Raw genomic sequence first — 21,932 nt, forward strand, 5'->3', positions numbered from 1 at the left:
GGGCCCGGGGAAGGAGCCAGACCAGGCCCTGACCCTGAGACAGGCAGCCCTTTCTCAAGTAGCTTCTGGGAAAAGCAGCAACGGCTGACCCCGGGCTGCCCCAGGAGTAGAGCCAGCCTCGAGACAGCAGGAGGGGCTGCTGCACCCTCCACGGGGTCTTGAATCGGGTCCCAGAAAGGACTGGGTGCTCCTGTACTAGCTCCTGCCCCCGCTAAGCCCGTTCCTTGGCCATATTAGGGCTCCGGCTCTCCCAAGCCAGCCCGGCGTGTCCGAAGGTTGTTTGCACTTAGAGGCTCAGGGCACCCAGCTGTGGCAAGGAAAGAGCCCTCTGCAAAAGGGAGCCCCTCCCACAGCCTCGGGTCCCCCCGAGTGCCACCGACCCACATCCACGCAGCTGTCCGGCTCCAGGGGCCACACGGCGTCCCCCTCCAAGGGGCTCCCGGGAGCCATGATGCTCCTTCCTGGAGCTTCTCCTCCCGGGGGGCCAGGCACAGGGAGAACGGCAGCAGAGGCAGCAGAGAGGCGACTGAAGCTGTGGCCTGTTGCCCACACGACTTGGGGTTCCCACTAGGGCCTTGGGGCTCCCACTGCTCAGTCCAGGGGACATTGGCTTTATCGTGGGATGCTGACCAGCACCCCCCCAGATCGGTGGTCCACTAGGAGCCCCCATCTTATGCTTGTGGGGAAGTTTCTCCCTTTGTCCCTAAAGAAGGCCGTGTGGTTGGGAGTGCAAGGCTCTAGGTCCCGCCAGCTGAGCAGCACGCAGTGGGCTCTCCCCTGCCCCCTTCTCATTCTTTTCCCACATCCCATCCTTCCCTTGCTGGTCCCTCAGCTCCCCCTCTTCCCTTACGCAGACGCTGCTGCCCCCACATTCTGGAGGGTCCTCCCCGGCTCCCTGGCCCCCATTTCTCTGGGCCCTGACAGCGTCCTGACATTTGGGCTTCACTGTGACGAGGGCAAGCTTCTTTCCTCCCCTGCCGTCCCTCAGAGTCTAGATCTAGGGCTATGTGGCCTCTTCCAGGCAGGCTGCCAGGCTGCCCTTCCCTCCGCTCTGAGACTGTGGCTTCTCTTTCTAGCATAAGCTACCCAAGCCCATTTCTCTGGGGGAAAACACTGCTTTGAGGTGGAGGTCGCGGTGAGGGAGCCTTGGTGAAGGTGGGGTTTAGTGCAGAACTGGGAGAGAGACAGCGAGGGGGTTGGGGGGTTTCTATCCCACAGACAGACAGACAGACAAGAGGCGGAAAGCCGGACAGACAGATGAGAGACAGAGACAGAGTTAGACAGAGACGATGTCAGAGACAGAGACAGGATCAGGGAAACAGACAGACAAAGCAGATAGAGTCCGTCACAGTGTCAGACAGACAGACAGACCAGAGGCAGACACACAGACAGCGCCAGACAGTCAGACACAGTGTCAGGCAGACAGACAGACCAGAGGCAGACACACAGACAGCGCCAGACAGTCAGACACAGTGTCAGGCAGACAGACAGACAGCGCCAGACAGTCAGACACAGTGTCAGACAGACAGACCAGAGGCAGACACACAGACAGCGCCAGACAGTCAGACACAGTGTCAGGCAGACACACAGACCAGAGGCTGATGGGGCAGAGCAGAGCAGAGACAAAGTCAGACAGACAGTGTCAGACAGACAGACAAATGGACAGATCTTGTCAGAGGGAGGGTCTGGAGGGGCTGGAGCTGCTGGTCTCATAGAGCACAGTGGGGGGAAGGTCTCCTCACATTGCCCCCCACCCAGACTCTTCGGGAGGAAGGCAGGCCCAGGGGCTCCTCTCTGGGGCCAGGGGGGCTCGTCCAAGGCCTTCAAGTTAAAAAATAAATGGACATGGGATTATATCCCAAAGAAATACTAAAGAGCGGAAAGAGACATATATGTGCCAAAATGTTTGTGGCAGCTCTTTTTGTTGTAGCTAGAAACTGGAAGATGAATGGATGTCCATCAGTTGGAGAATGGTTGGGTAAATTGTGGTATATGAAGGTTATGGAATATTATTGCTCAGTAAGAAATGACCAGCAGGAGGAATACAGAGAGGCCTGGAGAGACTTACATCAACTGATGCTGAGTGAAATGAGCAGAACCAAGAGATCACTGTACACTTCAACAACAATACTGTATGAGGATGTATTCTGATGGAAGTGGAAATCTTCAACATAGAGAAGATCCAGCTCACTTCCAGTTGATCAATGATGGACAGAGGTAGATACACCCAGAGAAGAAACACTGGGAGGGGAATGTAAATTGTTAGCACTAATATCTGTCTGCCCAGGTTGCATGTACCTTCGGATTCTAATGTTTATTGTGCAACAAGAAAATGATATTCACACACATGTATTGTACTTAGACTATATTGTAACACATGTAAAATGTATGGTATTGCCTGTCGTCGGGGGGAGGGAATAAGGGAGGGGGGGTAATTTGGAAAAATGAATACAAGGGATAATATTATAAAATATATATATATATATAATAAAAAAAAATTAAAAAAAAAAAAAAATAAATAAATGGACAGAGCAGAAAGGTGGAGTTCTTCCAGCAATCCTGGCTTCTGACTGCTGGGCTCTGTGCCGCCGGTCCTGGCCGGGCCTCTCTCTCTGGGCCTCAGTTTCTTGCTCTGTAAAATGGGAGGAGGGGAGAGAGGATAATGGCTGAGCTGACCCCGGGCGTCCAGTGGCTTCCCTGGTGAAAGGCAAACCTCGTGGGGCAGGGAGAGGCTCCGCTGGGCTCACCCCCGGAACCCTGTTGGGTGCAGAGACGGAGCTGTTCCTCTTGGGCAGATCACCCCGGTGCCCCTTGTGGTCTAGGTTCCCGGCCCCATCTGATGCCTCGGGGATGCTCGGGGGGCACTTAGAAGTTCAGCTAGGCAGGCAGCTGGCACAGCGGCTGGAGTGGGGACGGGGGGGAGAACAGCCTGGGAGACCCCCAGGACCCGGCCCGTCCTCAGAGAGCTCAGGGTCACCTCTTGAGAGCGAGCGCCCTCGGTGACTTGGCGCCTCCTGGGCCCGGTTCCTCCCGCCGCCCTCCCTGCTTCCGTCTCAGGTGCTGCAGAATTCATGAAAATGTCTCCACGTCCACACTGTTCATGTAAATGAGGGCACAGATGTTCCCATCATTCACCGAGATGGATCGCGCCCGCGGGCACCGCATGGCATTGGGAAGCTGTACCTGCCCTGGACCTGATCCCAGCCGAGGTCGGGGGCTCGGGAGGCCGGGGCCGGAGCTCTGTCCGTGGGGTCCCTCCAGATGGACCGGGGGCCAGGGGGAGCTAAGACCCCAGGATGAGCACAGGCCCCCTCTGCAGTGCTCTAATTAGCCTAGAGCTCTGGCCGCGGAGCCGAATAAGGCAATTCCCAGCCCTCCCGAGGCTCCCGCCCAGACCGGACAGCCGCCTGGCGCTTTCTCCCTCGTGATCAGCTTGTAAATTGACTTCTGAGACATTAAAGGATTGAGGTTAGAGCCTGTGATGGATGGCCGAGGCTCTGCCAGCCTCCCCTGGGCCTCTGTCATGGCCCTGGCCAAACTGCCCTGCTTCTCCGGGCCCCTGCACCGGGGGCACTGTGCCGGGTCACTCGGGGGCACTGTGGGGGGTCACTTGAGTGCATTGTGCTGGGTCACTCGGGGGCACTGTGGGGGGGTCACTCGGGGGCACTGTGGCCCCACTCTCCCCCTTGGGTGCCTGTCCCCCCCAGTTCTCTGGGGGGATCTGCCCATCTTGAGTGGGTGGAGACGGGCCTGATGGTCACGAAGCGGGGAGGCTGAGAGAGCCAGGACCAGCCCCGCCCCCACTGCTGCCTCTTGGGCCCCGAGTCCGGTGGGAAGGGCCGGGCTCCCAGCGCCATTTGCCCCTGAGCTGATTTCACGGGACCAGAAAAACCCAACAAGATGCACACGGAAGTCACTTTACCCAAAAGAAACCGCGGGCTAGAAACCGGTGCCAGCCTGGGCAGATGTACGGCGGTGGGAGGGGGTCCGAATCCTCAAGAGAAAGCTCCCCCCTTTAGTTTGGGGGGCCCGCCAAGGGCCGGGCCGCATTGGGTTTGTGGGGGCTCAGTCCGAGGGCCCGAGGAGGGAAAGCTCCTTCCATCACGGGCGTAGAGAAGGCTCAGGGCAGCCACGAATAATGTCCGAGCATCGCAGGGCCGCGTGTGCAGGCTGGAGCAGCTTTGCTTGGGCGGGTCCGGGACCTCATTCGGAGCGTCTGTGGGGCCCTTAATGACCTAAGCGGCTCACAGGAGAGGGCCTCCCGGCGGGCTCCACGCAGCTCAGACAAGGACCTGTGGGAGGACACGGGGCCGGCGCGCCCCTCTCAGGCTGCTGCGTCTGTGACAGCCCCGGATGTGGGGGCCCCGCGGCTTTCCTGGGGGGGGTCTTCCTCCCGTCCCTCCCACAGACGCCGCTCTGAGGATCCTTTGTCCCCGGGCACGGGCAGTCGCACTGGTGCTTCAGAGGCCCCCTGAGCCCTGGGCACGGCCGGCTACCAGCCTTCTGGCCCTCCCCCTCCGCCCCGGGATCTTCGGCAGGCTTTGGTCCCGCAGAGCCTTGGACTGTGGGGGCTGAGCGCGCTGCCCAGGAGGTGCCCATCAGGGCCGAGCCCCCTTCGTACCTGCGGCTTGGGGGGCAGCGGGCAGCGGCGCTCTGCAGATCCGGACCCCCGTAACTCGGGGCCTCAGCCAGGGGTTGTGGGGGGGTTGTGGGGGGGCATTGCGTGCTTGTGGCCCGTTGTGCATGTGCAGTGCGCGCTTCTGTGTGCGCCGCTCTCTGGGTCAAGGCCAAACGGGCTCCTTAGACCCCTACTGAGCCAGGCCCCCTCAGCGTCCACCAAGTCCCGCCTCCTGCGGGGGAGTTACCGCACAGACGCTTTCCGTGGAAAGCTGGCACCCCTGGCCTGGGCCTGTGGCTCTTCGGGTCCCCGGGGCCGCGGGCATCCGCTCTCTGCTGGGAGTTACCGGGGGCCGGAGCTGGGCCAAAAAGTGGGGGGGGGGGAGCTTATGGAACGGAGGAGAGAAGGTGAGAGTGACTAAGGAGGAAGGGGGAAGGAGAGAAAGAGGGAGGGGGAGAGGAGAGAAGGAAATGAGGAAGGGAAGGAAGGAGGGAAAGAGGCGGGAAGGAGAGAGGAGGGGGATGGAGGGAGGGAACCCCTTTGCAGCAGCGCTGTCCTGAGCCCTCCCCAGGCAGTGATGCCCTGGGCCTCCTCCTCGTGCACATGGAGCCCCGGAGCACCCGGAGCAGATAGCGCCATTGCCCCCCATCCCCGCTCGGCCCCCCTCCCCCTTTGGCCCACCCTCTGCTGAGCCTGGAGCTGCCCAGAATTTCCTGAGCCCAAGCACAGCCCCCGTCCCGGGGGGGGGGGGCAGAGCTGGCCGGGCCCAGTGGCCTCTCAGCAGCAGAGGGCCCGCCCCCAGCCCCCCCACAGCTGAGCTGGCGCCTCCTGGGCAGTGGAAGGAGCCCGGCCCCTGGGGCGGCCGCTCGGGGGTCCCATTTCCCTGGGAGACCCCCGCCCCCGGCCTCCTGGTCCTCCAGGCCGGGCCTGACCGCAGCCTCTCTCCCCTCTCCAGGGACCTGAAGAACAACCTGATAAGCGTGGTGGAGCCCAGGGCCTTCCTCGGTCTGCCGCAGCTCAAGCGCCTGTGAGTATCCGGCCCCGGCCAGGGGGAGGCCTGGAGGCCCAGATCCCGGTCAGCGTCTCTGTGCCGGCCCATCTACACAAAGGGGAAGTTGTTGTAGGGGCAGCTGGCGGCCCAGTGGGCGGAACGCGGGTCTCAAGTCAGGAAGGCCCGAGTTCAGGTCCAGCCTCAGACACTGACTAGCTGCGTCACCCTGGGCAAGGCACTTCAGCCCCGTTTGCCTCAGTTTCTTGTCTGTGAAATGGGGACACACCAGAGGAGGAAATGGCAAACAGTGCGGCTCTGTGTTGCGAGAACCCGATGGGGCGGGTCCCAGAGCTGGAAGCTGCTGAACAAGCGGCCCCCGTTCCAGGGGAGAGAAGGGGGTGAATAAGGGGGAAATGGGGGAGGGGAAGAGGGGAAAGCCCCCATTCCGCCTGTGTCCTGTGCTGTGAGTGTCGGTGGTCATTGTCCAGAGACGGTGACTTGGACCATTAAGTGAGAAGGAGAACAGGGCTCCGGCCTCAGGCTGACTGCCCCGCGCCAACAGGCAGCTCATCCCGCGAAGTTCTCTGTTAATTTATCTAGAACGAGGCTGGCTCCAGAACCCGTAATGGGACGGGCCCAGCCACACACCGAGACCCTCCCATTTGGCTCATCCCGGGCTTCCAGAGGAAGGCTCCCTGGCCTCCGCCTGCAGCAGCCCCCTCCCCATCTTACGGGGCTCGCCCTCCTGCCCGGACGGTGTGCGGGTGTGAGCCAGCCTGACTCCTGCGCCCACTCGAGAGGTGTGGAGACCCCAGATCTTCCGGCTGCTGTTTCTGTGCCTTCGGCTCTGGGTGTCTCCTGGGGTCACAGAGGTTAAGAGACCCTGGCAGACCCGACTTAGGGAAGCAAAGAGTGGTCCCCACCCCCTTCCCAAGGCCCCCAGAGCTGGGGCTGCCACGAGGCTCTCCCCTGACAGAGGAAAGCGGGTGCCCAAGCGCATGGCGATCCAGCCTGTGGTGCCAGATGCCCAGAGCGCCACAGACACGGCGCGTGAGCCACGGGCTGTCTCCGGGGGAAGAATCATTTTTTGTTGTCTTGACCGCGTGCCAAGAGGGAAGCTTATCGAGATTTGGATCAAATGTCCCGGCAAGGTCGCCGCTCAGTGGGGAGGTGACTGCAGACGGCGGAGAGCAGGGAGAGCACAGCAGCAAGTGCTGGTGGCAGAGCGCGCCCCCTGGGACCTGGAGTGGGTGAGGAGAGGGTCAAAGGGAGATTAGAAGTTCAAACCCTAAACTGAGACATTTCTCTTACCAGAGGGAATAGGGGCCTCCCCCATTCCTCCAAAAAGGAGAAGCGTGGGCTAAGCTGGGTTAGGGGAATAGTAATTGAATAAATAACGCGATACTAAAACTGCTGCAAAGTGCTTTACAAATGTTACTTAGCCTTCCCCGCAATCCTGGGGGAGAAGACATTGTTACCCCCACTTTAGAAGTGAGGAGCCTGAAGGAGACAGCCGGAGGGGGTTTGTCCACCGCTGGTCAGCTTCTGAGGCTGACTTTGAGTCCAGGTCCTCCCGAGACCAGGTCCTGAACTGGAGAAGGAAGAGAACGGGCAGAGGACACGGGCCACTGCTGCTCGTGTGGGGGCGATGAGGGCCGGTGCAGGGGACGACCACGAGAGCAGAGAGAAGGGGACGGATGTTGAGATGGGGTAGAGGACAGAGTCAGGCTTCCTCCGGGCTGTTGTTCTTCATTCTCAGAGGGCCAGCATGGCCTTCCCAAGCTAGAGTCCAGTCGCAGTGTCCGTCTGGGGCTGACAGACCCGCGTGAGCTCGGAGGCTGCCACAGGCCAGACACAGCTAGTCCCGCGACCAGCTCGGGGGCTTCTCTAACTTTGTGCATCTCGTGTTTTCCCGAGCTTTGCTCCTGGAGCGCGGCCCCTTCTCTGGGGAGGGCACGCCATGCTGGGAGGTCCCGGGCCAGGGTCTCCCATGCCATCCGATGGATGCCAGTGTGCGTCTCCATGATGTGGTCTTTTTGGCGAGCGTGCATTTGGACAATGTGCCGGGGGACTTGGGCTCTCTGCAGCAGTTTGAGGAAGGATCAGTGATGAGATCGGGGTGATCTTTGGAACTGTGCATTTGGGGGAGAAGATGGCGGATGCGTTTAGGATACATCAGTTTTGTGACATCCTGGGGCCAGCCCCTAGTGGGGACGTTGTCCCCCAGGCAGAGGAGGATGTGGTCCTGGCGCTTCGGAGAGATCCTTGGACGGCACTTTGAAATTGAATGATGTAAACCCTGAAACACTAAAGAGATGAAATCAGTTATTTCCTGCCTGAGAAAGTCCTGGGTGAAACCCCCAGCATGTCCTGGAGCCTTTGCTGAGATTTCTGAGAGGCCCCGCCCTCTGGCGAAAGAGCCAGTTCAGCACCGGACAGTTCCCATGGCAGGAGCTTGTTCTCCACTGGAGGAGAACTCCGGGCTCTTGTCTCCCACTGGTCCTGGGCAATCCCAGGGTCCTCCCGCCCCTGCCGCCGAGCCTCCCACTGGTCCTGGGCAATCCCAGGGTCCTCCCAGGGTCCTCCCGCCCCTGCCGCCGAGCCTCCCACTGGTCCTGGGCAATCCCAGGGTCCTCCTGCCGAGCCTCCCACTGGTCCTGGGCAATCCCAGGGTCCTCCCGCCCCTGCCGCCGAGCCTCCCACTGGTCCTGGGCAATCCCAGGGTCCTCCCGCCCCTGCCGCCGAGCCTCCCACTGGTCCTGGGCAATCCCAGGGTCCTCCCGCCCCTGCCGCCGAGCTCAGCAGCATCAAGGCTGTCTCGGTGCCACTGGTTCCTTTCCGTCTCCCTGACTCTTCGGGACTTCTGGGTTTTCTGGGCAGAGATATGGGCCGTTTGCCATTTCCTTCTCCAGCCTATTTTACAAATGGGAAAACTGAGGAAAATAGGGATGTGACGTGCCCAGAGTCACCCAGCTGTAAGTGCCTGAAGCTACATTTGAATTCAAGTGTTCCTGACTTCAGGCCGGCACACAGTTTCAGGTAGCTGGGGGAGGAGAGGAGAGGGAGGCTCTCTGCGGGGCCGGCAGAATGACAGAGACCTTTGTGTCAGCCCCCCAAGGCTCCGCGTGGACTCACTGACGTCTTCCTTCCTCGTGGGCTTCTGGATGGGCAGTTATGGGGCACGTGCTACCTGAGAGAGGGGTGTAGCAGGGAGCAGTGTGGAAATAAAGGCACAGTTTTTGCAGCTGTATCTCACTCTGTGTCTCCCGTGCACTTTACTCCACGATGTGGTCACTTCCTCCAGTGGGCTCCAGTGACCTGGCTCCTGTCCTTTCCCACCCCCCATCCTTTCTGCCAGCTTTCTACAAGAGTCCAGAAAACATGCTGGGACCCTTGTTTCGGCCCCTACGCTCGACAGAAGAGCCTGCTGGTGATGGAACCGAGATGCATCCTGTTGTCCACAGGCCTGCTCCCTCCCCGGGAATGATCCTGCTTTTCTCCTCACGACTTTCACACCCATTCCCTGGAAAATCTCTTGGATATGAGTTCAAGGATGGGCTCAGGCACCAACCAGTCTGAGAGGGAGCAGGCTTTGGGGTCCTCAGCGGCAGGGGGGCCCCTCCTTCCCAAACAGACACAAATCATCACCAGAAGAATGGTAGCGGGGGGAGCCGGCCCTTTGCTTTGGAGAGGAGCATGAGGCATTCCTGGTGGTGCTGGCCATTCCTCCCCAGGGCAGGGTTTTGTTCAATGAGTTGATTGGCTTCCACTGATTTCCAAACAATCTTCCTTCTTTTCTTTTTTTCCTGAAAACCATTCTTTATTACAAGGGATGGTCCCTTAGGTTGGGACAGATTGGAGGAAAGATCTGATAGAGGGGAAAGTCTGGGCAACCAAAACAACTCATCAATAAAAACCGCTTTTAACAAACCCAAGTGTAATATTTTCAATGCAGTCCAATCTAATGTTGTCTCATTCCATTCTGGAGCCAGTTCCAGATGCGCTGGCCCAGGCATAGAGAAGGGAGGTCCAGGTCAAAGGGCAGTCCTTCCAACTGCATAGTGATCTCTACCATCTCTTCATCCAATTGGGTTTTTCCTGCATGGACCAAACACCTTTCAGTCTTCATAGATCAGTACCTGGAACTTTACAAGGTTCCAGGCTTGATGCAAGGTCATCTTCAGACCTGAGCACCTGGAGGCAGTCCTCCATGGGAACCGGAGACCCGCCCCCATAGTGCTCTAGGCCAATCACCTTCCTGCCTGCTGCCTTTGGTCTGGCGTGCCCCCCACCCCCTATACCTCCTGTTTGTGACACAGATGACCACGCCCTTTGGCCATCCCCTGTCTCTGACAGCAGCCCTCTCTGCCGGGCCATTCCCCAGCTCTGGGTATCATCTCTTCTGTCCTCTCCTCTGAGAACCTCCTTGAGGGCAGGGACTGCCTGGGATCTGGGTGTACCGTCCCTAGTGAATGACAGCCCTGCGTCCATCTCTGGAACCCTTCCTCAGAGCTGGCCCTGGCCAGTCCACTGCCTCTTATCCAGGACCCTGCTCCCCATTGCCTTTTACACACTGTGTCCCCTGCTAAGTGACCTCCCCGGATTTGCCTTTCTTGGTGTCCCCCACTCATCCAGCTCCACGCGACTTGATTAGCGACCCTGCCCACTGTTCGCTGCCTTCGGATCGTGGCTGTGGGGGCACCTTGCAAAGGTTCCTTTGTGACTCCAGCAGGGGCTCTGCAGGTGTGGTTTTGGAGGAGAGCTTCAGAAGCAGCACTTCCTTTGACAGCCTTCTGTGCCTTTTTTCTGTCCCACAGACCCTCAGCACAGCAGGGCCGGCATTCATTATCAGCTAATTGTGAGACCGCAAGGGTGGGCTCTTCTCTTGACTGTTGTTTATGCGCGTCTGTCTGTTCCGCTCACACAGCTCGAGCAGAGATGACCTTGATGGAAAGACAACATATTCCTGTAAAGATTTTGTAGCGATTAGAAAGTAGACACCGGGGCGGGTTGTCAGTGGAGCCCTCTCCATTGCCTTTTTCCCCCTAAGAGGAATAACGTCTATAATTTCCCTAGTTACTTGGTGTTTTCTCCTCCTCCGGAGATCTTTAGAATCAATTCCTCAGAGCCCTTTTTTATGTTGCCTCCAAACAACATAAAAAAACAAGGAGACGAGTATTTAAAAAGCAAAGGAAAGGAGAGCTAAGAAGCGGATGGTTCGATTGCTGGCATCTTGGATACTGAGTAAACAGGAAGGGGGAGCAGAGGAAGTGGGAGAGCTGACCCCTGAGGGTCATTCAGCACCGTTGGGTCGTTCTGTGGGTGCCCGTCAGCCAGAGTGTTTGTGTCTGTGAAATCCAAGATTGGAGTTGGATTTAAGATAGCGTGTGCTTGGGAAAGGACAAAGGTCTGGCAGTGAAAGTTTGTGCTTGTGGCTGATAGGTCAGGTGGATTGTCTGCATGGGCAAGGCTGATGTTATACTGACCCCAGAAAAGTAAATCCGATCATACCTTTGACTGGCAATTCAAATCACATAACTGCGTGGGTTAAAAAAAAGCAATGCATTTTATAATTATAACTGCCAGTTTTAATGACATATTCCATGTAAAAAGAAAATTAATCTCTGGCTGATTAATGAAATGATGCCAATTGGAAACATTCTTTAATTTATTAAGAAATCTCAAATTTTAAAAGAGCTCAGAAACTCATAGATGATAGGTGGCATTTAGAATTAGGGTTGAGTGTGGGTGGAGTGTGAACCTTGGAATCAGGAAGACCTGAGTTTCAAGCCTGTCTCAGATCCTCACTAGCTATATAAGTCTGGGCAAGTCATTGCACTTCTCTCAGCCTCAGCTTCCTAATCTGTAAAATGGGAAAATACTAGAACCTACTTTACCTGGTCATTGTAAAGATTAAATGAGATAAGAAATCTAAAATTCTTAGCAAATGTTAAATAAAGCACTGTATTTCTCTTTTTCTGAGTGACTATGAATCTGATTGTCTCTTTCTCCCTTTCTCTCCATATAAGATCAATTGATTCTAGGAAATCAGAATTTGCCATTATGACTTGAACCAAACACAAATTTAATTCAGAAATCAGTACAAAGCACAGACAACTCTGTAATGGAAGGAAACATGACAAGATGAATTGGATTTTGGATTTTGGATTTTGATTCAAGAAACCTGGTGTTAAAATTCTATTTTAGATACTTACCAGAGTCCCTTTTTAGCATTCCTGACTATTCAGATATTCCTATTGTCCAACTATCATCCAGCTCTCGGAACCAGAGAAAGCTAACCCCCCCAATAGTAGTCAAGGTTATTGATATAAAATAATTAAAGCAAATATGGGTAAGCAGAAACCTATATTAGAATAAAAATATGATCATCAAATTAGATTCCTGTCAGTCACTCAAGGATAGTTCAATATTAGCCAAAAATATCGTATTGTATTTCATATTAACAACAAAATAACTATTGTTTTAATAAATGTGCAAATGCCTCTGACAAAGACAACATACCTATGTATTAGAAATACTATAAAATATAGGAATTGAACAATACAACAGAAATCTTTTATTTATAAACATTTGTTAAGTACTTGCTATGTGCCAGGGAGGTAGGCAGAGGTGGCTCATTGGATGGAGCCCAAGCTCTGGAACCAGGGTGACCTAAGTTCACTTACTACTAGCTGTATGATTTGGGGCAAATCATTTTACCTGTCTTTCCCTTTATCTTCTAGAGAAGGGCATGGCTATCCATCTGATATTTTTGTTGAGAAAACTCCATGGACAGTCTTGGTGTAATAGGATCCAAGAGTTGGACCCAAATGAATGATTCAACAACAACAAGATGTGCCAGACACTGTGCTAAGTGTTGGGAATATAAATATTAGCAAAAGGGAAAACAGGAGTAAAATTAGAACTGTTAATGAAAAATTTGAAAAAAAATAACAGAAGCTCAAAAATATTAGCTAAGCAATTGGCAGTCTTAAAAATAAATGGAAGAGACAGAACTAAGCAATTCAATTGATACAATGATAATACAAAAAAATGACTGGGGAAAAACCAAAAGATAAAAAAAGAACATAAATAAGCTACATTTTTAAATGGACTTGAAGAAGAACTTTTAGAGAGATAATTTAAGGATCATACTCCCAGGTGAAAAACAAAACAAAACAACTTGATGAAATAAGTACAAAATCTTAATTCCTATTTTAGGAAACCATAAGACAAAATTTCCTGGATGTATCAAAGCCACGGGACAAAACAAAATCCATAGATTACATAAGGAAGGAACTCTGGGTTTAATTCTCTGAGGAATGTGATTACCAAGTTCTGAAGCCCATACATCACAGAGAAAATATTTCAGGCAATCATCAAGACAAAGGAAGTTGAATCAGAATTATGTAATATCCTCAATGAGGGAGGAAAGAAAAATTGGAAAATGCTTTCAAAAGAAAATGACTTGCGCTCAGTAATGACTTTCATGTAAAATTGGGCATAATCTTTTAGGAGGAAAAAAGTTTTTCACAGAATCAGTGACTTGCAAACATTTCTCCTAAGACAAGGGAAAATCACAGTTGGATAGGAGGGTCTTTGAAATGCAAATCCTGAGCCTCCAAATTCCTTTTCTGTGCCCTAAAGACAGAGATGGGGACACTGATGGGAAGCTTTTCCAGAGTCATGGGCCCGGACCTTTGCAAGTTGGTCTCCGTGGATCAGCCGTGGATGTATTTGTTTCCAGACAGGGTTTTGTTTGGCTTGTTCCACTTCCCTCCTTGGGGCTAGTGGGGCCCTGCCCAGCCAGGCCCCGGGGTCAGGGGTCAGTCCCTTGCCTTTCCTTGACTTTGGTCTTTTCCTCATCACTCTGCACTTGCTGGCCCATGTGGTCCAAGGGGAAGGGAGGCCAGAGTCCGTGAGGGGGAGGGTTATTCTCCCACGGACTCTGGTGTAGAGGCTTCCCTAGGTCCTGGAACCTGAGAGATCCAAGTCCCTGTGTCTGCCAAGCAGCAGGATCCAGAGCTGCCCTGCGGGCACACCCTTAGCTGGGCAGACAGATCTGGGGCCAGCACTGGCTTAGCCAGCCCCACACTGGACAGGGCCCTGAGCTTTGCCCTGGTTCCTGGGGCTGGTTTGCTCCTGGCAGCCCCGTGGGAGGTCAGGCCTCCTCTGGTGATGTTTTCCTGGGCGGCCCTTTCCCACTCTATCTCCCCCCCCCGCCCCCCCGCCTTCCTTCCACCTTTCTGCAGTACCTGGGGAAGGGCCCACAAGGGAAATTCCCGGCGCATCCTTGTCCTCCCTCGTGGCTGGGTTTCTCCAGAGGCAGAAGTGGGGGGCTTGGGACCCTCAGCAGGGCCACACACCTGGAGGAGGGCCCAGCTGGGCCCTTGCCCTGTCCCCACCGGCAGGGGAGCTGGTTCCACCAGGGCCATGTGTTCCCACGTTGTGGTTGGTCTGTTTGCGAAGCCACAGTCAGGGAGACCGGACATCAAGGCTCAGGGAGGAGAAGCCTCTGCCCTCCTGCCCCTCCTGAATGCGACCACTGGCCCCCAAGAGTCCTCTGCTTGGGATGGGAGCACCTAGGGGATGGTGGGAGCACCCAGGGGACGGTGGAAACACCCAGGGGACGGTGGGAGCACCCAGGGGACTGTGGGAGCACCCAGGGGACGGTGACAATCCAAGACAAACGGTCAGGTCAGTGTCATGTCTCCCACAGGGATCTCTCAAATAACAGGATCGGCTGCTTGACTCCTCCGGTGTTCACAGGACTCAGCGGTCTTCACAAGCTGTGAGTACCCACAGGGACTTGGGCACAGGCTCTAGGATGGCCAGGAGCCACGGAGCCCAGCGGAGTGGGAGGAAGAGGGGTCTCGGGGGCACTGGGAAGCAAAGAGCAGCCGGAAGCTCCCGGGGCCGCGCCTCCTGCACCCTCAATCCTGGGGAGTCTGGCTGACCGGCTGAGCTGGGGGCCATTGGGACCAGAGCCTCCCTGGCCTTCGCCCCTTTGGGGATGTGGGACTTGGGCTGAGCTGTGATCAGGCCTGAAGCCAGAGCTTCACTGGGCCGCTTCCCACCTCTGGCCCTCCCTCCCAGGAGTTTGCTCTCACCCGGAAGCACGTGTCCTTGGGCAGTAAAAGCCCCTTTCAGACGTCTCCCTGACGCTCTGATCAACAAGCTCGTGCTTCAGGAGGGATGTTTCATATCTCAAAAGCAAGCCGAGCCTTCTGGCCTCCTCCCCGGGCTGCTGGGGGTCAGCACCTGCCTCCTGCCCGAGCCCCCCGGCCCCTCCTCTGCCCCCCCTCGAGTTCTCCTGGATCCCGGATCCCCCCGAGTTAGGTTCTTATTAAGTGCTAAGTCTGTACTTGGTAATTCTCTGGCTCAGAGTTCACACCTTTAGTTCAAACCTTTAAGGGAGTTTTCACCTTTGAAGAAATACTTTAAAGGAGCTTGTTCATTGGTCAGTAAGGGGCTCCCACAAGCCCATTCTCTGGGAGGATATAAGGAGCCACCAAGGCTGCCTCCCGGAGGATTGAGTTTGGACGGGGGTCTGGAAGGAGGCAGTCTGGACTGGGTCAAGGACAAGACTTCCCGGGAGAACTTCCGGAAAACTCGAGGACATTCAGAGCCAGGATTCAGGAAGAAGGGAATTCGAGATTCTGCCTTCGCTCTGGCTGGAGGCTCCAGGAGCTTCCCAAGAAACCTGCACCCAGAGAAAATGATTTACAGAAAAGGAACCTCCTCCCAGAGAAGGATCACACCTGAGAGACGGCAGGACGTTACATTGTGGCGCCCAACGTGGGGCCAGGACTTTTGCTTTTCCTGACTAGGACGGATTCTGAGCCCTTCAGAGGAGCTGGCCCGGACTTGACATTTACAAAACGTAAATGTCCTGTTGTTTCTCAGCGGTTAATCCTTTTCCTCTGGGAGCAGGTTTCCTGGGAGGCTTCTGGAGCCTCCAGCCAGAGCGAAGGTAGAATCTTGAATCCTCTTCTTCCTGAATCCTGGCTGTGAGTCTCCTCCAGCTTCCCTGAAGTTCTCCGGGAAGTCTTAGTTCTTCTCCCAGTCTAGACTCTCCTTCCAGACTGCCGTCCACACTCAGTGTCCCTGAGGCAGCCTTGGTGGCTCCTTATATCCTCCCAGAGAATGGGCTTGTGGAAACTCCTCACTGACCAATGAACAAGCTCCTTTAAAGTATTCCTTCAAAGGTGAAAACTCCCTTAAAGGTTTGAACTAAAGGTGTGAACTCTGAGCTAGAGAATTGCCAAGTACTGACTTAGCACTTTGTAAGAACCTAACACCGGGGGAGCTGCTACCTTCTCCCCGGCTGGTCCCATCACCTGGGAGAGCAGTCTGGGAGTCCTCCTCAGCCTCCCTCCTCCTCAAGAGCGCTGCTCGGTGTAGGAAAGGGCCTGGCAGTGCCCACTGCTCCAGCAGCTTGCTGAGAGGTTGGGTGGTTAGAGGGGCAGGAGGGCAGGGGCCGTGGCCCCCCTCCCAGGACAGTGGCCTTCAGCTCGGGCTCTTTGGGGGTGGCCGAGCCCCCTCCTCTTCCCCTGGAGGTCCGGGATGGTTTTCCTCCCGCCAGCCAGGCCCTGCCCGCTCACCACTATTCCCAGGGATTCTCCGCCCGCTGCTTCCCGTGCCAGCTTTGCCTCCTTTCCCCGGCTCTGCTTTATTGTGGATCTCTTCTCCCCCAGGAATCTGTCAGGGAACATCTTCTCCGGGCTGATATATGGGCTGTTTTCTGAGCTCTTAGCTCTGAAAGTTTTGTAAGTACGGCTTTCTTCACCATCCCCCACACCCATCACTCAGGGTTCCCGTTCCTCTCGAGGGGCCCCGGCCTCCACTCCGTCTCCTCTGCCCCTCACCCTTCCATTCACTAACCCAGAAGGCGCCGTGATCCTCCTGCCTGCCTGTGGACAATCAGGGCCCAGCCTTTGGGAGCCCAGCCCTTCCCCATCCCTGCTCCCTCCTCTCTGCCCTGCCCACTCCCGCTGTTCTCCCTCTCCTCTGACCGCTCCCACAGCCCCCATGGTCCTCCGTGGGCTGCCTGCCCCCAGATTGCTGGGAGCAGAGGGCAGGAGGCTGATAATCCCCCAGAAACTAGAACCCAGATCGCTTTTGATGGTTACAAATGAATGAGATGAAGTAGGACGAGATGTGGGCGGAGAGGGGCAGCTCTGCCCCCACAAAATCAGGGGCCCCGAGGCTCAGACACTTGTAGCCAGCAGCCTGTGGAGAGTCCTGACCCCGGGTTCAAAAGCAGCTGCCCAAGAAGAGGGTGGGAGGAGCAGTGGGGAGGGGACCTAAGGAGGTCAAGCATCCTCTGTGCGAGCTCCAGGACTGGGCAGCCAGGAGCCAAGGCAGGATTGCGGCGAGGGCAGCAGGACAGAAAGCCCCTGCCCCATCCAGAGGGAGAGGTATGGGGCTGGACGCCCCCCTGCATGTGGGTCCCCAGCTCCTGAACTCGTCTCCCAGGAGATGACCCCCACAGGGGCCAGAAACCAGGTCCCCAGTGAGTGAAGGCAGCGGGACGTTCAGGCTGTGGGACAGAAGGCACAGGGCAGTGTGGCAGCTGTCCTCCAGCCTGTGACAAAGGTGCCGGAGGAGGAGACACGTCCTGGAGCTGACAGAGTCATTGTGGATGGACAAATAAATGGATGGGAGACAGATGGACGGATGGATGGATGGATGGGGACAGATGGACAGATGGACGGATGGATGGGAGACAGATGGACGGATGGATGGGAGACAGATGGACAGATGGACGGATGGATGGGGACAGATGGATGGATGGACGGATGGATGGGGACAGATGGACGGATGGACGGATGGATGGGAGACAGATGGACAGATGGACGGATGGATGGGAGACAGACAGACAGATGGACGGATGAATGGGAGACATATGGATGGATGGACGGATGGATGGGGACAGATGGACGGATGGACGGATGGATGGGGACAGATGGACAGATGGACGGATGGATGGGAGACAGATGGACAGATGGACAGATGGATGGGAGACAGATGGACAGATGGACGGATGAATGGGAGACATATGGATGGATGGACGGGAGACAGATGGACGGATGGACGGATGGATGGGGGACAGATGGACGGATGGACGGATGGATGGGGACAGATGGATGGATGGACAAATAAATGAATGGGGGGCAGATGGACAGATGGACGGATGGATGGGAGACAGATGGACAGATGGACGGATGGATGGGGACAGATGGACAGATGGATGGATGGATGGGAGACAGATGGACAGATGGACGGATGGATGGGAGACAGATGGACGGATGGATGGGAGACAGATGGACGGATGGATGGGAGACAGATGGACGGATGGATGGGGGACAGATGGACGGATGATGGATGGATGGATGGACAGGTGCATGGGAGAGACAGACATATGGGTGGGGGGGGGGTGGATGGCTGTTTCCCCAGCTGATGTCTGCCCTGCCCACAAGTGCTCTCTTTCAGACTTCAGCCACTTCCCAAGACCCCTGACTGTCTCCTGTATCTCTCTGGCTGCCTCAGGCACTTTGGCACCGACTCCCTCATCTGTGACTGCCATCTGAGCTGGGTCTCCGAGTGGGCCAGAAACACGTCGGTGCGACTGGCGGAGGAGACCACGTGCGCGTACCCCGCGGCGCTGCGTGGCTGGCCTCTGCGCAGCCTCCGAGAAGAGCAGCTGACCTGTGGTGAGTTGGCTGCCAAATTCAGGAAAGAAAAGCCTGAAGTGGCTCGGTGCAGGGGAGGGGGGGCTCCCGGGGACGTTTCCACAGAGGCTAGAAAAACTCCACGGGAAGATTTCCACAAAACACCGTGTTGTCTGTGGCAGCCAGAGGTGAGCTCTGCAGCCCAGGCAGGAAATCCTGGTTGTCATGGCTGGTTCTGGGTCCGCCCCCCAGTGACTGCCCATCACCTGTCCTCCTGAAGCGGGGGCTGCCGGGAAGGAGCGGGGCTGCCGGAAAGGGGGCAGACCCTGGGTGGAGCCTTGCCGGCAGCTGTGAATGTCAGCACCCACGGAGCAGCCCTCCTTCCCCTTTGGGAAGCTCGGCGTCCGGCTGAGCTGGGGACAGAAATGGGCTCCGGGGCGTCTCAGGGCCCAGGCTGGGCAGGGGAGGCTGCCAGGGTCCTGCTGAGCACTTCAGAGGAGGCTGACAGGAGGGGAGCCCACGGCGGGTGGGCCAGGGTGCCGGAGCCACGGAGGCCTGGCTGGCCTCGGACCCCGCCCAGAGTGGCAAAGGCAGAGACAGAGCCGGGGCCGGCCCGAAGCGCCCGCTTTGTCCGGGGTGAGGAGACCTGGAGGGCACGGAGCCTCTCCGTCCCCTGGACGAGCTCCGGGCACGGCCTCCTCCTCCTGGAAGGCTCCCTCTTCCAGCCCGTCTGGCACAAGTGTCTCTGGTGATTATTTAATCAATGAAGAAGTTAGAGAAGTGCTGGAGATAATTGTTTGCAATCAAGCCCCGGCACTGAGAGAACAGGGACGGGCTAAAAATAGCAGAGTCTGTGGCTCCAAGGGCCCCAGAGCCCCTTCCTGCCGCCCCCACGGGGGGAGCTTCTTGGCAGGGCCCGGGCTGAGGCTGCCCCGACGAGATCTGGCCCAGGGCCCAGTCCGAGGAGGTGCCCTGCTCCCGGCTCGCTCCTGCCCGCTCCTGGCCCGCTCCTGCCCTGCTCCCGGCCCGCTCCTGCCCTGCTCCCGGCCTGCTCCTGCCCGCTCCTGCCCTGCTCCCAGCCTGCTCCTGCCCTGCTCCTGCCCTGCTCCCGGCCTGCTCCTGGCCTGGCTCTGCCTGCCCCCTGCCCACCCCAAGCTCCACCCAGCCCTGCCCGCTAGCGCTCCAACCCAGTCCTGTCCAGTCCAGCCCCCATCTGGCCCTGCTCATGCCAAGCTTGGGCCTAGCTCTGCCCGCCCTGGGCATCGAGAAGCCAGGGGCTCCCTGCACTGGGGCAGCGCTGTGCCATGGATTCTGAACCAGAGGGGCGTGGCACTTTGGGCGGAGCCCCTGGCAGAAGTGGGTGTGGGGCCTGGGGGTGGAGGCAGCTCCCGAGGCCGGCCCTTTGGCCCATGTTCTTTCCGGGCTCAGGGACGCTCGAGTTAAGGCTCAGCATGGACCGAGCAGCCCGAGGGCGCTTGGGACTCTGGCACCCGCAGGTCTCCCCGAGGTCTCCCCGGCTCCCCAGGATCACGTGAGCTGGGCACGGACCCCGAAGGAGGGCCTTCGCCGGGGGCGGCCATCTCTGCATCGAGCCTCGTGGAGTCTGGGGATGACAAAGTGGGGGCTAAGGTCCTCTGGGCCCCTCCTGGGAGAGTGGGGAGTGAGGGGAGCACGGTTTAAGAACGTGGATCCAAGGGGTCGCCATCCCTGGGGTCCCAGCCTGTGAGTGGCCCGGAGGGGGCTGCACTCTGAGGGAGCCGGGCTCCCGGAGGCTGCCCCACTGCCGAGGACCAGCCCTGGCTCTCTTCGGGCCCCAGTCCTGGGGCCTTCTGTTCTGACCGACTGTCCCTGCCCCCTCTGGGCGGACGAGGGATTGTGGCGGCCAGGGTGGGAGTCGGAGTCGGGCTCTCGGGGGCTCCGGCCGCCTGAAGTCATAGCTCGGCCTTCTCTTACTTGCCCGGGCAGTGCCCCCCCCGTTTCCTAAGCTTTGTGTTTAAAGTCAGAGTCCTACATGCCCCCTCCCCCCTGCGGGGAGCAATCAGATGAACCCCTGCAAGGACGGCCACATGGCCCTGTTTGGTTAGCCCTGAAGGCTAAAAAGGTTTCGGAATGGGGAAGGGAAAGGGCGCTGTCGCCTGCGGCCAGTCAGGCCCCGTCTTTCTCCAAAGCGGGGGGGGGGGGTCTCACCACGAGCCCTCGGGCGGCCCCGTCCCTCGCAGCTGACCAGCACGCCGCCCGGCACTGTAGAAGTTCTGGTTCCGCTCGCTCCACTATGCCTTGCTTCCTCCAAGGCTTCCCGGGCTTTTCTGGGATCGTCCTGCTGGGCATTTCTTAGAGCACAGGCGGGACCCCCCTTGTCCAGCCGTTGCCCCGCAGAGGAGATCTGGCCTTTTAAAGCACGGCCAGGGGCTTGGGGGGCTCCTCTGCCACCAGGAGCTCCTCCCTTCCCCTAGGCCCCCAGTTATGCCTGGTAAAGGCCGATGGCTGTGCGGGCCTTCTAGCCGGCCTTGTCTTAGAGGACCTCCTTGGGCATCCACCAGGGGGGGGGTTCCACTCCACTTCTCCCCCCCCCCCGCCCCCTGCCCTGCCCCCCCCCGCCCTCAGTCCAGCTGATCTCCCTTCCATGCCCACCCTTCTATCCGCAGCGGGGCCGCTGGAACTGCCGCTTTTCCAGCTGATTCCGTCCCAGAGCCAGGTGGTCTTCCACGGGGACCGCCTGCCCTTCCAGTGCACGGCCACCCTGGTGGGCAACTCGACGCAGGCGCACTGGTACCACAACGGGCGACTGGCTGAGACCGACGAAGCCCGGGGCGTGCTCGTGAAGGAGAGCGTCGTCCACGACTGCAGCCTGATCACCCGGTGAGTCCGCGGCCCCCTCGAGGCCCTGGGGGGGTCCGAGGAGCGGGAAGTCTCCCATTCTTGCATCTAGAGATAAAAGGCTCCCGCATGGACTGGCCCGGGCCCGCCTCAGGCCATTTCAGAGACCCTTCTGATGTCCGGACTCCTCCCTGGGAGCCCGGGGTGCTCCGCTCCCCCACTAGCGGGGTGCTCCCGTACCTACGTGACTACAGCTGTTCCCTGAGGGGCTGCAGCGAAGCCCCCTGGGCTCCGCAAGCCCGGCTCCGCCTGGTTTTTGATGGAACGAGAGGTTTGCAAACTGGGCAAAGGAGAAGCACCGAGGGCCCCGCCGTCCTGGGGGGCCCCATGGGGAGCGCGGATAACGCGGGAGCTCCGTGGGCTCGGCTCCTCTCGAGGGGTTTAGGCTCATTCCCTTTTCTGACAAACGAGCATTTCTTGGCTGGGGCGATGCTAGGCCTCCGGGGCCTCCCTGCCCGCGGCCCCAGTAACTCATGAACAAAAACCTAAAGACTATTTTCTGGCTCCTGCTCCTGAGAGAGGGGGACGCCTGCAATTCCAATTTATTTAATCTTCTAAATTATATCTTTGGCCCAGCAGTTAATGAGCCTAAAAGTTCTCGCTTCGTGCGCAAGAGGAAACCTGACAACCCAGAACGCCCCAGGTTGTTCTGTTCCCAAAGTCCCTTTAGGTGAGGGCCCCAGGGCCATTTACTTCCATCAGCGGGAAAGTCCCCCCTGGCTGAGGCTCGAAACTGGCCTTTACCTGCCCAGTCAGAGCCGGCCCCATGGCT

General features: G+C 57.6%; 1 protein-coding gene across 3 annotated transcripts in view; it reads left to right on the forward strand.

The window, feature by feature from the left end:
* Nucleotides 1–21,932, forward strand: part of ADGRA1 (adhesion G protein-coupled receptor A1) — a 223,240-nt gene that overhangs the window by 61,468 nt on the left and 139,840 nt on the right. The window contains exons 3-7 of one of the 3 annotated variants that reach the window (XM_074297219.1): nucleotides 5,574–5,645; nucleotides 14,329–14,400; nucleotides 16,307–16,378; nucleotides 18,105–18,325; nucleotides 20,929–21,142. In XM_074297219.1, coding sequence (XP_074153320.1) covers nucleotides 5,574–5,645; nucleotides 14,329–14,400; nucleotides 16,307–16,378; nucleotides 18,105–18,325; nucleotides 20,929–21,142 — 651 coding nt within the window. The remainder of the gene's footprint in view (nucleotides 1–5,573; nucleotides 5,646–14,328; nucleotides 14,401–16,306; nucleotides 16,379–18,104; nucleotides 18,326–20,928; nucleotides 21,143–21,932) is intronic. The other 2 variants (XM_074297220.1, XM_074297221.1) reach the window with 2 other exon arrangements.

The sequence above is a fragment of the Sminthopsis crassicaudata genome, chromosome 2 (assembly GCF_048593235.1).
Source record: "Sminthopsis crassicaudata isolate SCR6 chromosome 2, ASM4859323v1, whole genome shotgun sequence".
Taxonomy (NCBI): Eukaryota; Metazoa; Chordata; class Mammalia; order Dasyuromorphia; family Dasyuridae; genus Sminthopsis; species Sminthopsis crassicaudata.